The 15,393-nt window shown below is 32.3% G+C and overlaps 1 protein-coding gene across 1 annotated transcript; it reads right to left on the bottom strand.

Moving 5' to 3' along the window:
- Positions 1 to 13,481: 13,481 nt before the first annotated feature.
- Positions 13,482 to 14,661, bottom strand: LOC149243030 (uncharacterized). Its single transcript, XM_089367747.1, has 4 exons — positions 14,334 to 14,661; positions 14,175 to 14,217; positions 14,047 to 14,098; positions 13,482 to 13,941 (listed from the first exon to the last, which is right to left on the bottom strand). Exons 1-4 carry the CDS (start codon positions 14,629 to 14,631, stop codon positions 13,867 to 13,869), a joined length of 468 nt encoding a protein of 155 aa, XP_089223873.1. The 5' UTR covers positions 14,632 to 14,661; the 3' UTR covers positions 13,482 to 13,866.
- Between the last annotated feature and the right edge of the window lie 732 nt (positions 14,662 to 15,393).

The raw sequence follows: 15,393 nt of genomic DNA, 5'->3' as shown, positions 1-15,393 counted from the left end.
GCACAAATGTCATTGAATTGAATTGAATTGACTTAAGTCTAAAAGGAAACCAAAAAAAATCTATTTTCACATATTTAGCTTTCGAAAAAAGATGTTATTCCACTAAATATTGTCATACAATAAATAAATAAATAATGATAAGATTATTATATCAATTTTATTTTATTTTTATAATTTTTTTTAAAGTCTGATATTATGAGATTATAATAATATATTTTTTTCTTAAAGTTTGATACTGATGAGATTATAATAATATATTGTTTCTTAAAGTTTGATATTGATGAGATTACATTATGATTATGATCAAAATTAACGTTTTAATAAGATGGGAAATTGAATAGGTGATTTAACATTTAGGAATACTTTTATAACACATCATATCATTATCTATCCAAGATTTCATAGACTTATTCCCATGAACTTTATTAAATAAAAAGAAGTAGAAATACCATTTTTCTTTAAAAGACATAAAATTATAATAATTTATTAATATATTTTCACATCCATACTCATTGTTAAGTTTAGGTTTATTTTATTTCAATAATTCCTATTTTATATTGATATGATTATTATACAGTTACAACTTTTTTTGAAAAAGTATAACTAAAAGTTATTTAATGAAGTTAAATTATTACAATTGATCAATACATTTTCATAGTGTACCCAATTGATTTATTTTTATTCCAACAAAATCTATTTCATATGGACATGATTATTACACATCTCCCCATTTTCAAAAAAGCAAGCTAAAGACTATTTATAATGTAGTACAATTATGACAATTCACTACTTATAGTGTAGTACAATTATGTCAATTCACTACACATTTCCATACATGTACTTATTCATTTTCATGTCTAGCACCTATTCCAACAAACCATATTTCATGTGAATATGATTAGTATATAGCTCCAATTAAAAGCGTACACCTAAAAGTTATTCAATCAAAGCTATTTAACCAAAAGGCTAGAGAAAGAGATTTTAGACAAGATGATCTAGTTTTAAGATGGGTTGGTAGAAGAGAGGAAAGAGGCAAGCATGGAAAATTTGATAATTTGTGGTTGAGACCATTCAACATTGCAGAAGTAAAGGGTAACAACATTTCATTCTACGCAACCTAGAAGGACAATTTTCTTCATTGCTAATCAAGGGGAAATACCTCAAACACTATATTAAATATTAAATGCTTGCAACCATCTTCATTGTAAATTTTTGGTTTCTTTAAAATTTAACATCAGAGTGTGATTTTCACAACAAAAACTCCATAGCCTGAGCAAAGGCACATGGATTTAAAAGTTCTCTTCATCCCGCAGGGGGAAGCAGTCCCTAGATGGAGCCAATGTTGTAACTTATTTTTACCCCAGTTGTTTTTTACTTTTTCCTTCTTGTTGAAAAAAAGAAAAATAAAAAATATATATAGAAAAGAGAATTAAAAAAATGAGAAATACAGAAATGAAAAGAAAAATGAGAAATAAATAATTGTATTATTATTATTAACATTTTAAATGCAACATATTAATTTTGTAGTAGAATGTTTTTACTTTCAACTACTTTTTTGTTGATCTACCCCTATCCCCGCCCCCACCCCCTCTCTCCATATATAAGAATTATACATTTTTAACATTCAAAGATAAAATATAAGATTTTTATTTTTAATTACTTTATTTCTCTTTAAATTTGTTATAAAATTATGTTACTTCATATGGATATCTAAATATTTTATTTACAGCAAAGAGTGAGAGTGAAGGACTTCTATATCTTCATACTAGGTTGAAATGTCAACTAACCTAGCGAGCAAAATGAGCTAATCAAAACTAACCAAATATGTATACTCATTATTATTTTTTATTATAACAAAGCAGTGTGAGCTAATCAGAACTAACCAAATATGTATATTCATTTTTTATTATAGCAGACTATGTATTTTTATTTAAAAAATATTTTATTTTTATTTAAAAAAAAATGTGTCAATTCCAGATTAAGCACATATGAAATCACACATTTCCCTCCTACTAGATTATAGAAAGCAATTCTCAACGCAATTATAAATATCTACTTAAAAAGATAATGATTATATTCCTCTGGGTTTTATAATAACTTAATTTTTTTTATTTGAATGGTGAAAAATCATCCATACTAGTGAAGTATTACCGAGGGGTTTAGAGGTTCCGAACATCCTGCAACTGTTGAATGACGAGACCGCTAATAGATTCGGTGACGTTTGTGGAGATTTAAAACGCGGAAGAAACTAAGAGACGTGACACTGAAGAAACAATCCATCAGTATATGTAGACCTATCTAGGAACCCGGGGAAGGAAAGCAAGGACGCCAATGAAATCAAACTTTTCCAAAAACCCTAGTTAAAATGCTTATATCGTGATTGAATTGCAGATTTTAATTTACAAAGTAAAACAATGGTTGGGAAATTTTTTAAATATTTTGTAAAAACTACTTGAATTTAAAATGTTTTTGTTTCAATTTGTTGATGGTTTTTACTTCTGATATTGATTTTGGTTTATGATGTACACCATGTTTTAGTGATATCTTAATAAACTTTAAGTTTTGAACCAATTGAATAATGGATTTTTTTTTAAATATATATTGTCAATCCTTCTTGTGATAAAAATATTGTTGTTGTTTATATATAGATTTCATGATACTCTATAAATGATGAAATTTAATTGAGATTTTTCATTATTGGATTTTGATTACCCATAATGATATTGGTAATGCTACTTGTCATTATTGCCCCGATGTTCATACTCATATGGGATTGTTTTATACTTTAATGCAACAAAATCTTTTTATTCAAGAAGGGGTGGAAAACAATGGGATGAAACGAAGTAATTCATGAAATGAGAAAGGCTAATAAGTAAGATGAATGTAGTGTTATTCACTAAAAAAAATATACAATTTTGTGTAATTAGGTTAAGATTTATTTATTTGTGTAATAAGATTAGGATTTGTTTTTTACACGTTGAAATTAATTTATTTAGATTAAAAAAATTATTATTATTAATTTTTTTTTAATATTATTTTAACAAATTTACTTATTTAGATTAAAAAATTTATTATTATTAATTTTTTTTGAATATTATTTTAACAAATTTACTTGATTATTATATTATATGAGAGTTTTATTTTGTTGACCGATATCACTTATTTATAGAGGGGTTTTTAAGTTGTAAACATAGAGTTAATATATTGGAGGTGTGGAGGAGGGGATGTGGGGTAGGAAGAAATTATAGATGTTGAGAGATATAAAAAATGGGTATTTAGTAAAAATAGAAGATATCTATTAAAAAATAAAACTTATTTTTATTAGAAAATTGTATTTCGGGGTTCAACAATTTTTTTTGGGAAGTTTTTATCAATGTCTAGTAAGATTAGGGTATTTTGTAATATCCCACGAAAGCAATTGCTTTGACATAAGTTGACTAAATAGAAACATGTGTTATATGACCTTTAAATTTTGAAAAAAAAATCATTTCAATAAATTTATTCCACATGGACATAGTTATTGCATAGCTCTAATTTTTCAAAAAAACATACAAGTAAAAGTTATTTAACTAAACTTCTAAAAGAGTTTATTTTAATAAATCTATTTTACATCGACATACAATTCAATTTTATGTAATTTTAGTGATAGTTTGTTTGTCTTACACCAATATAGATTTATCTTAATCATGAATCAAGCAAGTGTCAAGAATGATCAAATCTTTTGAGGTGTAAATTTTTTAGAGTGCAAAACTTGAAAAAATATTTGCAGCTTAAGGGTTTTGTCCTCCTTGCCCAATGATAGATTCACAAATGTCGAGAAGGATCAAACCTTTTGAGGTGCAAACTTTTTTAGAGTGTAAAACTTGAAATAGGATTTGTAGCTTAAGGGGTTTGGTCTTCCTTGCCCCGATATATATATATATATATATATATATATATATATATAATGCATAAATGTATTCATGCCTTTAAAATCCCCTTGGTCACTTGGATGTGTAGACTACACAACTTAAGCTTTCATTGTTGGATTTCGTATAAAATTAAACAAAAAATATATTTAAATAAGGGCCAAAATGTAGAATAATGAGACTACAAATATTTAAACCAAAACAAATTATTTTTTTTCAATTACGTTATATAATATATACATAATTATTTTGTTATATATATATATATATATATATATTGATTCACATTGATTTTTTTTTATCATTAGTTATATTTTTTTAAATATCATATATTAATTTTATATTAATAATTAAACGAATTGCACATATCGCTCTTATTAATATTATTAGGGAATAATTGATTTTTTTAAATTCCAATTACTTCTTTCCTTTCTACATTGAAATATTTTATTATGGTTAATATTAACATATTTTTAAAAAGTACAAGAATTCTATAGCCTATTCACACTCAAAAGTGAAAATATAAGGTTTTTTTACTTTTAGTTATTTTATCTCTCTAAAGTTAATATGAAATAATGTTACTTCACATGGATAATGAAATATTTTATTTATGGTTGAGAGCGAAACTGAAATATTTTCGCCTCATCTCCTTCATACCAACGACGTATATCCATTTTTTCCTTTATTTATAGTCTACATTGTTTTTCTATTTAGAAAATATTCTACTTTTATTTTAAAAAGACACATGTTAAATCTACATTGTGCACAGACGAAATCACACATCGCCCTCATACTAGGATGTAGAGCAATCAAGGACAAGTTTTTCTTACCCATGGGCACTAAGAGTGGTCACAATGCGTGTACATAAGGGGTAAGACTTTAGTTAATCTTACTTATTCCAAACTATAGTAATGAGATGTCAATGGTTTTCCGTCAATTAAGCCTAACATAAAGCTTTGAATCCTACTATAACTCCCCATCTTGCCTCGCCCTAGGATTAGGGAGTCTATAGTTAACTAAGCATCATACCACAACATATGTTATTTTTTTTAGATAAATTCAAAGTATGTGGACAATACGAACAAGGCATTTGAAAATTTACCCCAACCAAGCACCTTGATAAATATGTGGATGCCAAGAATAAATATAGCCTTGAATGGGTACTAATTATGCCCTCTGGCAAGCACCATGTTAGTACCGTGTCGAGGACTTCCACCCATGTTTCCACCATACCATATATGTGGCATGATATTGGATTCTAGCTTTTCCTTCCCTACTTATAAATTCTAATGCCTCCCTTTTTAGTTTATACATAACAATCCCTATCACTAGTATTAGTGCCAAATACAATGTTGATTAATAGATATAACCACCATTGTAAATAATCACTCTAGTCCTTGATGTGTATGGCATGCAAGATGGTGGTATCACATTAAAAAGCAGTGTGTCGCAACTTCAAAAATGATGGAACCATGGAAATTCATATGGTGAATATCATAATTTCAAAATTCAAATATGGTCACACCGCTTGACATTTCATTCTTTGCTAATTCTCCTATGATGCTCTTATTTTACTCTCTATGAATGATATCATTAGATCTAATCTAGTGCCATGTTTTAAATATCTTGTATGGAAATTTTATTGGTAGTTCCACTCTAGATACCTATCTAGATGCTAGTCCACTTTTTATTTCCATTGGTCTTCCTTTGGCATATTTATGTTGGCATTGGCTCCACAAAACTCACTCACAAAAGTTGTTTCCATTAAATATGCATTGGTTCCCAATCCAGGTGGTCTTCCTCTATTCTATTTAGGTTCAAGTTGTATTTGTAAAATTGATTTATAAATGTTTCTCTACATTTCGTTGTTTACTATTTATGCCTTGTCCGAAACAAAATATTCTAAAAATTCCACTGTTAAATTTGATTTGGTGCCCCATCCAAATTTGTATCATTTTTTTATGGTGGTCTAACTTTCACCTACTTATGTTGACATTCATTAGAGGAAATTTCAGCCTAAAAGTGGTCTCCTAAGGAAAATAATAAAATAAGAGTTATAAATTTTGAAGGGAAATGAAAAAAACTATTTTTTTAATTGTATTTTTGGCTTATCTCCTTATAGGTTTACTCAAATTTCAAGTGTAGACACTCATTGTATGCGAAATTAAATTTTGCATACAACGAGTACCCATTGTGCACACTTTTGAGAAGACCCACATTGATTAAAACTGATGATATATTAAAAAACATGTTGATCACATTTTTTTAATGTATCTTCAATTATTATAAATGTGGGTTTTCTAAAAAAATATGCCTAATGGGTACTCGTTGGATGAAGAATTTAATTCTGCATCCAACGAGTGTATACACTTGAAATTTGAGTAAACCTATAAAGAGAAGTAAAAAATACAATTAAAAAAAGTAGTTTCCCTCGAAAATATTTACATGTACATCTATTTAAATTTAAAATATTTTGATTAGTTTACATATTATGATATGGAAATTACGTGAAAATTTCATGGGCACTTTTTGGCTAAAATTTCCTCTAATGGGATCTACAAAACTCACTTGTAAGTGTTGTTATGCATTTCAATTCTTTATATTTATTATAGCATACCCCATATTATCCCTAGCCCCAACTAAGGGTAGAAGGAGATAGTTACTACACTGCCCCAACCTTAAAAGTCCAGTTATGGAAATGTGGTCTAAATTTTTTTACCTTTATTTACTTTATTAAACTTAAAATGGATGACATCATTATGTTCGTCTCATCGAGACCTTTCTGATGATATAAAGTTTGTCTCAATCCAACTCACAAATCAAATGATATAGTCATTCAATGATTAGCATATCAGAGAATGCCACATCATCTTAACATGCCACATGGTGCCTATGTGGATATCAGAGTCAACCACCTCACCGCCACATGGAAACATTACCTTAGTTGTTGGCCTGTTCATATCGGGTCACCAATTAACCCCTTTATGGCTCACATAGCCCAAACCATAACATATATGTGATATATGTAATGTATGTAGGTGTGAGCCCTTCATGGCCATGTCACCCCAAGAATAGAATCCCACAGGTATTTCTTGCAATTCCCCATTTAAACTTTTAGGGGAAATGGAGTGGGTTTACGTGGATTCCCTTATGGAGCCTCCTCCAACATGTACTGAAACCATTAGTGTCTGCCACAAGATCGACTCTACCATGCCACATCAACCTGCCCTATATTATTTTGTGAGGCTTTCAAACTGCAGGGGTTATGTGGAGAAGCCACCTAGTAACTTGCCACCTCGACTCAGTTCTAACCAATCTCATGGTTATGTTCTTTCACGACCGTGTAGGTGGGCTCTAGCATTCCACATCACCCTCGGGATTAAATCCAAAATGGGTTGCACCCAATTCCATTGGAAATTTCTAGGGACAAGGTGTTGGGGTGACATTGAATGACATCGCATCATCCACGTGGCCTCCTTCTAGAGTGCTACATGTAATGTGATTTGAGCCATATCGAACACATGATAAAATGCAAAAAAAATGTGCCATGTGGCACGCCATAAGGTAACCACGTCACCCTATTTACCATGTCATGCACCTCTTCATCCTAATTCTCACCTCAAATTCCAACCCCTTGAATCACACATTTTCCATGTTATAAGAGAATTTGGGGTTTTCATTCGTTGCTTTGTGTTAGGGATGTTCAACTAGCCCCATTACACCAAGTCACCTCGAGAGTAAAATCCCAGGAGATCTACATGCCCTTCTTCAAACCCATCGGATTTTGAGGCTGCTGAGATGACCCAACGACAATTATGCTCTAAGCGGATTGGTGATTCAAAATCCCCCCACACAATCCATACTATAATATGCACAAAACACCCTCATTGGCTCAGAACTCCTTACGAACGCAAATACAGTATATTCACAACTTATACAATATATTCATAACATATGGTCCCACTTGGCCACGTCATCTTGAGGATTTTATCTTGGGAGTTCTCTTTAGTGTCTCCTTTAGTAACCTTTGGGGAAAATGTCTCTGGGTCATTCCATAAGTATGAACGCTTACTGCTCAACGACCCAAATTTTTCTCGTTTAAGCGCTTGTTCACTGCATATGGTCACAAGAGCAAAGAGGGCTTACGTCATTCTCCCTCCAGGGTACTAAGGTTTTAGCCCCACGCATATATGTATATATGAACACATTTACAATGATTTGTACAGCGCTTAGAGCTATCTCTCCAGATCTTTTTAGAGGCTTTGGCCTAACTTGGGTATATCTATATATATATATATAGAGAGAGAGAGAGAGAGAGAGAGATCTCCCATGAGCTTATAAGGCCTCTAACCTATCCTGCGATTCATGTCTTTAGACACACACACACAAACACATTTATTCATGTCTATTCAATATATATATGTGTGTGTGTGTGTGTGTGTGTGTTGAAAAATGCAGCAAGAAATTCTTAATTTGATTTTTCCTTAGTCAAATTGAGGAAATTTGAAATTCAACATCAGTAGACAGTTTGGATTAGTTAACTGAGTTGACATGGAACTTGTCACTCAATTAAATCAGTTAGGGGCATGAATTTCAATTGTATGTAGTGATTCATAAATTTTAGGAGCCTGCGTTGAATTAATTTGAGTTGTAATCAGTTAAACTAGTTATAACTGTTAATAGAACTAGTTAGTGGCTAGTTAAGTAGTAGGACATCAAAGATCATCTAGTTAATTGATCAATCAAATAATAATTAACTCATGCATGCAAAGAATATGAGTTTCCTAGTTGTGATGGAGTTTCCAAGGCAGATAACCAAAAGTTGTAAACTAGTTGACTGTGCAAATGTTGCATGAGGTCAAGTGGACCATCCTTCGGAGTTACATAATCAATTAGAGGAGATCTATAAATAATAGGGGCCCAATTACTTGGGAACAATGCAAGGAAATAGGGGCATGGTGCGCTGAATTGGTTAAGTACTACCCAGATCAGTCCTTCAGTAGGAGAGAATATAATTGCTTTTGTAGGTTGAGCTCTGAAATTGAGCTCAAAATTGTAATAGCTTCTCTCACTCACTTGATTAATGAACACAAGGCTAATGGGGTTTTAAGCAATTGCTTTCCCATAGATAAACATTTATGCATGTGTGTTAATTCTTCTTACACGTTTATGATTATTGTTCTAAATTGTGAATTGGATTTCGTAGAGTAGTAGAGTAGGATCATGCCTTGTGATTTAGATTAAAATTTCATGAACAATTACAATTCTACACCATAATTTCTAGAATATATGTGTGTGTGTGGGCAATTCTATCCTTCATGAACTTGTTAGTAATAAAACTAGGCATGCTAACCAACATTATAACATCACAAAAGAAAACTTGACATGGATATGTCCATTCATTATACTTAGACCCATTGGACAAATTTCACACTCATATCAATTCATAGATCTACATGCATGTTAGGTTGATTGTAAGATGTAAAACAAGCTCATAAATACATACAAGAATCTATTCAGTTACTTAAGAATCTTACATGAAAATCGACATTCCTTATACATGTAGGAAATCACATTCCACATTAACTCACAAGTATTAGACGAGTACATTGATTCAATACCATAACAGACCTTAAGCATGCACATCAAACATATGCCTAAAAATCAATGCACAAAGGCTTGAGTATACTTATATTATTAAAATGTGCTCAATAACTAAGATTTGGACTTCAACTCTCCACCCAACCTTAGACCCACTAAAAACAAGCCTTTCTTGCAGTATTCAACCTGAAGTGAGATTCTAAAGTTTGAGTCAGAGTGATTTTAAATGAATTTTTAACTATTATTATCAGCTAAAACAAGGTGTCTTGAGGTTTCCTCACCTTCACTCACTAGCTATAAAAAAATAACACAATGAACCACTTTGCTCACATACATCCATCATCCACTTAGGGGATTAAACCAATATCATCAACTGAAATAGGGTGTCTCAAGGCCAAAATTTCTTCACCCACTAACTATTCAATGAATTCATATTAGGCGGGGAACACTATCCTTTATTCAAATGGATTTGCAATATCCCAACATTTCTAGGGATTTAGACATAGAGAGTATCAATTTAGATGTAGATATAAATATATATGGTCAATAATAAGGAGGTTTTGTTTGTTGTGTTACCTCTAAAGTAATAAGAGTGCACTCTCCAACAACTTCTCAGTTGAACTCTCACTTGTTTTCTCAATTCAACCCCATAGAGCTACCATCAGGGGTTATCAACCCACTAGCCTTGGGTGCCTCCACCTCTCAAAAGCTTTCAACCATCATAGCCTTTAGTGGATTTATCAGCCGTAGAAGGCACAACCACTACGAAATGATTATTAGTGAGCAACCCTTTTGGGTTTCTCAGCTGGACTATCATCTAAGCTCACTTTACAATTATTAACCAACAAGCATCACGGGTTTCTTAGTTGTTCTATCAACAAAGCTTCCATCTCCTTGAATTCTCTTAGTCTCGCTATTTTTATCTGGCCTCTCGGCGATTCAACTTGATCGTCCAGGAGCCTCACGACCTCCCTATACTTTTCATGTTCCCTTTCTTTGGAGTATGTATGAATTATTGATTGATAGTCTTTTTCAAAGGATCCTCTCGACCTCCAATCTTTTCCTTCCCTTCCTCATTCTAACTACTTGAGGATATCTTCTTCTTGTCTTTCTTCCCAGATGAAAAATTTCTCCATCCCATGTTCTACATGGACCCCATTTCTTGGTCTACATAGTCTAATTCCTTGGGTAGCATAACCCACTCCATCCATTTAATTATTTCCTTTTCATGGCTTGCATTATTATCCAAGGAGGAGTGGTCCTTGTACTCTTTTCCATCTCCCTATTAGTGGCATAATCCAGCCCATATAAACCACTCAATCAACCCATGGTTGATATTTAAAACAACCAATTCCCTCAAGAAATCTCCCTCCTCAAGCAATGAGATTTGTCACTTTCTATAAACCATTTTAATTTATGGCCACATAATGACAAAGAATTATTTTCAATATTTACAATGAGAATTAACCCACAAAAGATGTCACATTATGTTTTGGTGCATTTTCTCAACTCTTGCTTTATTAATTTTTCCAATAGTTCTACACTAATATATTATCCAAATATCGCTTAACACACTAATATATGATCCAAATATTGCTTAACATTTTGTTTCGAATGCAATTCCTTTAATCTATTTAAATTAACATTGGAACTCTATTTCCTTTTGTGTTCAATTCAAGAAATTGCCCTAAAGTTTTGTTTTATAACTAATAAATTGACAATTTATTCTATTTTGTATAATCTTAGATTCCATTTTCTTTCATTCTTCTCCTTAATGCTAAATATAAAAGTAGCGGCTAAATATAAAAGTAGCTATTGGATCAAAAGAGAACCTTTACCCAACCCATATTGATTATCTACTTATAATGTATAGGTGATAATGAATGGATTATATTTTATAAAAGTAGCTATTGGATCAAAAGAGAACCTTTACCCAACCCACATTGGTTATCTACTTATAATGTATAGGTGATAATGAATGGATTATATTTTAGTGTAGTATGAGGCCCACGTCATTATGATTAGGTTCTAACTCAATATATTTTATATAGTCTGCTAACCTGAAATTAATAATTATGTCACAAAATTCATTTTTACACTTTTAAAAGTGTAAAATTAGAATGATTTATTTTTAAGTAATTCATGTCACAATAGTTAAGTTAATGCCATAGTGAGAAATATTCCCACTTGGTGATTCATTTAAAAGTGTAAAACTAGAATGATTTATTTTCAAGTAATTCATGTCACAATAGTTATGTTAAATGCCATAATGAGAAATATTCCCACTTGGTATGTTTTTTTAAGCAAAAGAACCTCCAAACTATTCTTTGTGTAATTCATGTAATCATAGTCATGCCCAGGTATGCTATTTTTATAGAGAACCTATAATTCTTTTTAATTTTATGTAATGTACATCATCATGGTCATGTCAGTGTTACAATGATATTTATGTGTTTAGGCATGTATTTTAAAAAAAAGTGCAAATATTTGAATTTTTATGTAATTCATGTTGACATAGTCATGCAGTCATTCTATTTTAAGGAAAACTCAAAAATATTTCAAATCTTGTTTAAGTTTTATCCATATTTCATTGCTTTTTAATATTTTCTAAGATACTTACTATTGGGAATCATGATTGTCATTAGACTAAAACCCACATGTGTTAGTCAATGATCACATCACTAGAGATAAGGATCCACTAGAGGCAGTTAGTCCATGTTGTGAAGCACAGGAGGAGTGCTCATTTATCCAATGTCCAACAATCTCTCCCTTAGCGCTAGCAAGGTTTGTATTGAACTCGTCACCTACCCTATGATACGACTTGTTGAGAATCACAATTTTCATTAGAGAAAAACCCATAGGTGTTAATCAACAATCACATTGCCAAAAATAAGGATCCATTGGAGGCAATTAGTCCATGTCAGGAAACACATGGGGAACATTGATTTATCTTATGCCTGACACTTACAATATCTTATATTATGATGCAGGAGCATCTAACTCAGTCACCATGACAGGGTGTCAGTCTCTGCCAGGTCAAAGAATGAATTTACTTTTATTAGTTTTTTTTTTTTTATTATTATTATTATGGTCAACAGGAAATTAGGTAGGATTTTTTTTATTTACTTTCATTTAGTTAAAGACCGTTGAATAGTTAGGATCTGGTGTTTGTCTGTTGTTAGACAATCAGGATTATCCTTTTATTTTAAAAGGAAAAGAAAAGACAAATGTATTGGAAGAAGAAATTTTGTCGTAATATAGGACAAATGATTAGCAACCAAATAACTGTAAAGACCTAACTAAAAGAACAATCATACAGTTTCATTAACTGGAACTGAGCAGCTATAAATGCAACAGAACAAGACTATAGAGGGGTTCAGTCCAGAAAAAGACCTCTCACACTCAGTTAAGAAATAACAACAGAGAAAATTGAAGTTTCTGTCCAATCTGTATTCCTATTGTACTTCATTATGTTTTATGGTTTATAACTAGTTGAATGCACGCTAACCATTCATAGTCCTTGTAAACAAATAAAGAACTCACACTCAGTTAAGAAATAACAACAGAGAAAATTGAAGTTTCTGTCCAATCTGTATTCCTATTGTACTTCATTATGTTTTATGGTTTATAACTAGTTGAATGCACGCTAACCATTCATAGTCCTTGTAAACAAATAATTCTTTATGTTCCTGAAAGTATAGAACCAGTGCGTGTAGCAGAGATTAAAGAACAGAGTAAATTCAAGGGTTTGAAGGTTCGTTAAAACAAATAACGGTGAAACCAGAATTCCATACAGGACAACCATCAACAGACTGAGCAACAGCTTCCGAATTACATTTCGAGAGACAGCCACATCACGTACCAACCAATTGTAAGATTCATATAATAAAAAAAATCTTTCAGATCATTTTCAAGCAAACAGAGGCATTTAACAGTAGTTCAGGTCACCAAATTCTGAGAAGACAAACAACGTATGTAACCAGGTAATTCCAATTCCGTTCATTTACATTTACGCCTGAAACATTACTTTCAAAAGATTGCCAGGTGCAGTGAAATCATATTACCCAACAGAACTGTAAGGCCGAAGCCGAGTACGCTCAAACCCTGAGCCATGAACCCTAGGTGAGGGTTTCACATTAAACTTTCAAAATCCGAAGAAATGCCTAGACCTTGGACGTTAAACCCTGAGTGAGGGTTTGCAGAGGAAGTGCCATTACAACCAGAGAGCGACAGACGACATACATTGGAAGACTGGAAACCAAATATAACAGAGCCTCGCTCGCATAGAATGTTCGACAAACCCGTGGACTCAAAAAGAGACAGAGTTCAGACGACCAACACGAATGGCTACCATAGATTAGAGGAGGCAGAGCCTACCGTGTAAAGCCGTGGCAGAGAAACTCGAAACCTCCAACAGCAAGACCCTTGGTGTCTGCATCACCAAGAATTTACAGACATTAGTGAATGAATAACCACCGAAGCAGAAAAATAGAACCAGAAAGCAACAGAACCGAATCATTGAAGCTGCCAACGTTACCTGAGAGTTGCTGTGAGGGAGAGACAGGCGTTCCACAAACAGTGCCATTAAACTGGAGAACAAGGCGCATTCCAGTTAGAACCTATAAGAGGAAAATTTGTGCGTTGAAACAGGGACAGAGAAATTACCTTTGTACCAAGTCTGGGGCCGAAGAAAGCCATCGAACCAAACCTGGAGACAAGCAAACAACAGATATCCAACCAGGAGAGTGAATCTCAACGCAAGAGCTAACGGACTGAGACCTGTTGAACCACGGCAAAAGAAATCAAAACGCACAGGAGTCTTACCCAGGTAACCACAGGACGAAACAGAACCGTCCACAAACCAGGAAGCAAGAACCAACACATTCACGGTGACAAGCAACCAGAAAAATGCACCCAGAGCCTGCAGCGTAGCTGCCCACGAAGACCTTGCAAAACACAGAGTAGCAGACCCTCGACGGAAAAACAACAAATGACCAAGAACGCCGACGAATGAAAGGAACAGGCAAGGAGTTGAGCAGGAAGCGCGGACAACAAGGCAAGTACGTTGCATTATTTCTGAATTGAATGCCATATCTCCTAAAACCAGAATATCCGATTGCATAGCATATACGTGTCGCCACCAACAAATGATTTAATCAGTCACACAACCATTGTAAAGTCATTTCCGTGCGTTAATTAAACACTGTAACATCATTTCCCTACGGTAGTTTGGGTAAAGCGTTGGGCTGGTCCCATCATATTAACTTGAACCCCATAATCCCATGCAAGTGTTGTCTAGTTTAAAAATCAAAACACATGAAAGCCCATCATATTAACTTGAACCCCATAATCCCATGCAAGTGTTGTCTAGTTTTGTGTTGTGAAATAATTTATAATATAGTAGTTGATGCAGGAGCATCTTTCCATTGTTAAAAATACACGTAGTTAATTTTTCATAAGTTTAGGATCTGTTTAGAGAATATTAAATTATGTAAATTTCTAGAAAGTATATGTAATTGGAACTAATTGTATTTATTTAAAAAGAATGCTCCTAAGAATATGTAAAATTCTAGAAACTATATATTTAGAAAGTAAGCTCCTAAGTTTGTGAACATTCCTCACAATTTCCTCCAATTTATAGGAGAGCGATTATCTTTCGAAAATTCTAGAATTTTCCTTTCTTTGGAATAAATAAGGATGTAATGAATTTGTTAAACAAAACAAAAAGAACCAAACTCAATAAATAAAATTGTGAGTAATTTGAAATTTATATTTGATTGTAGTATTGTGATAATTTTGTGTCTAATAATCATACTACAATTATATCAATATACATGTTAACACAATTTATTTAATTAAAAAATTACAAATATTTATTTTTAAA

This window comes from Pinus tabuliformis, chromosome 8, assembly GCF_031772625.1.
Source record: "Pinus tabuliformis cultivar Carrire ecotype Pingquan chromosome 8, CPIR1, whole genome shotgun sequence".
In the NCBI taxonomy this organism is placed as follows: domain Eukaryota; kingdom Viridiplantae; phylum Streptophyta; class Pinopsida; order Pinales; family Pinaceae; genus Pinus; species Pinus tabuliformis.
The sequence above is the reverse complement of the archived record's forward strand: the minus strand, read 5'-3'. Positions and strand labels throughout refer to the sequence as shown.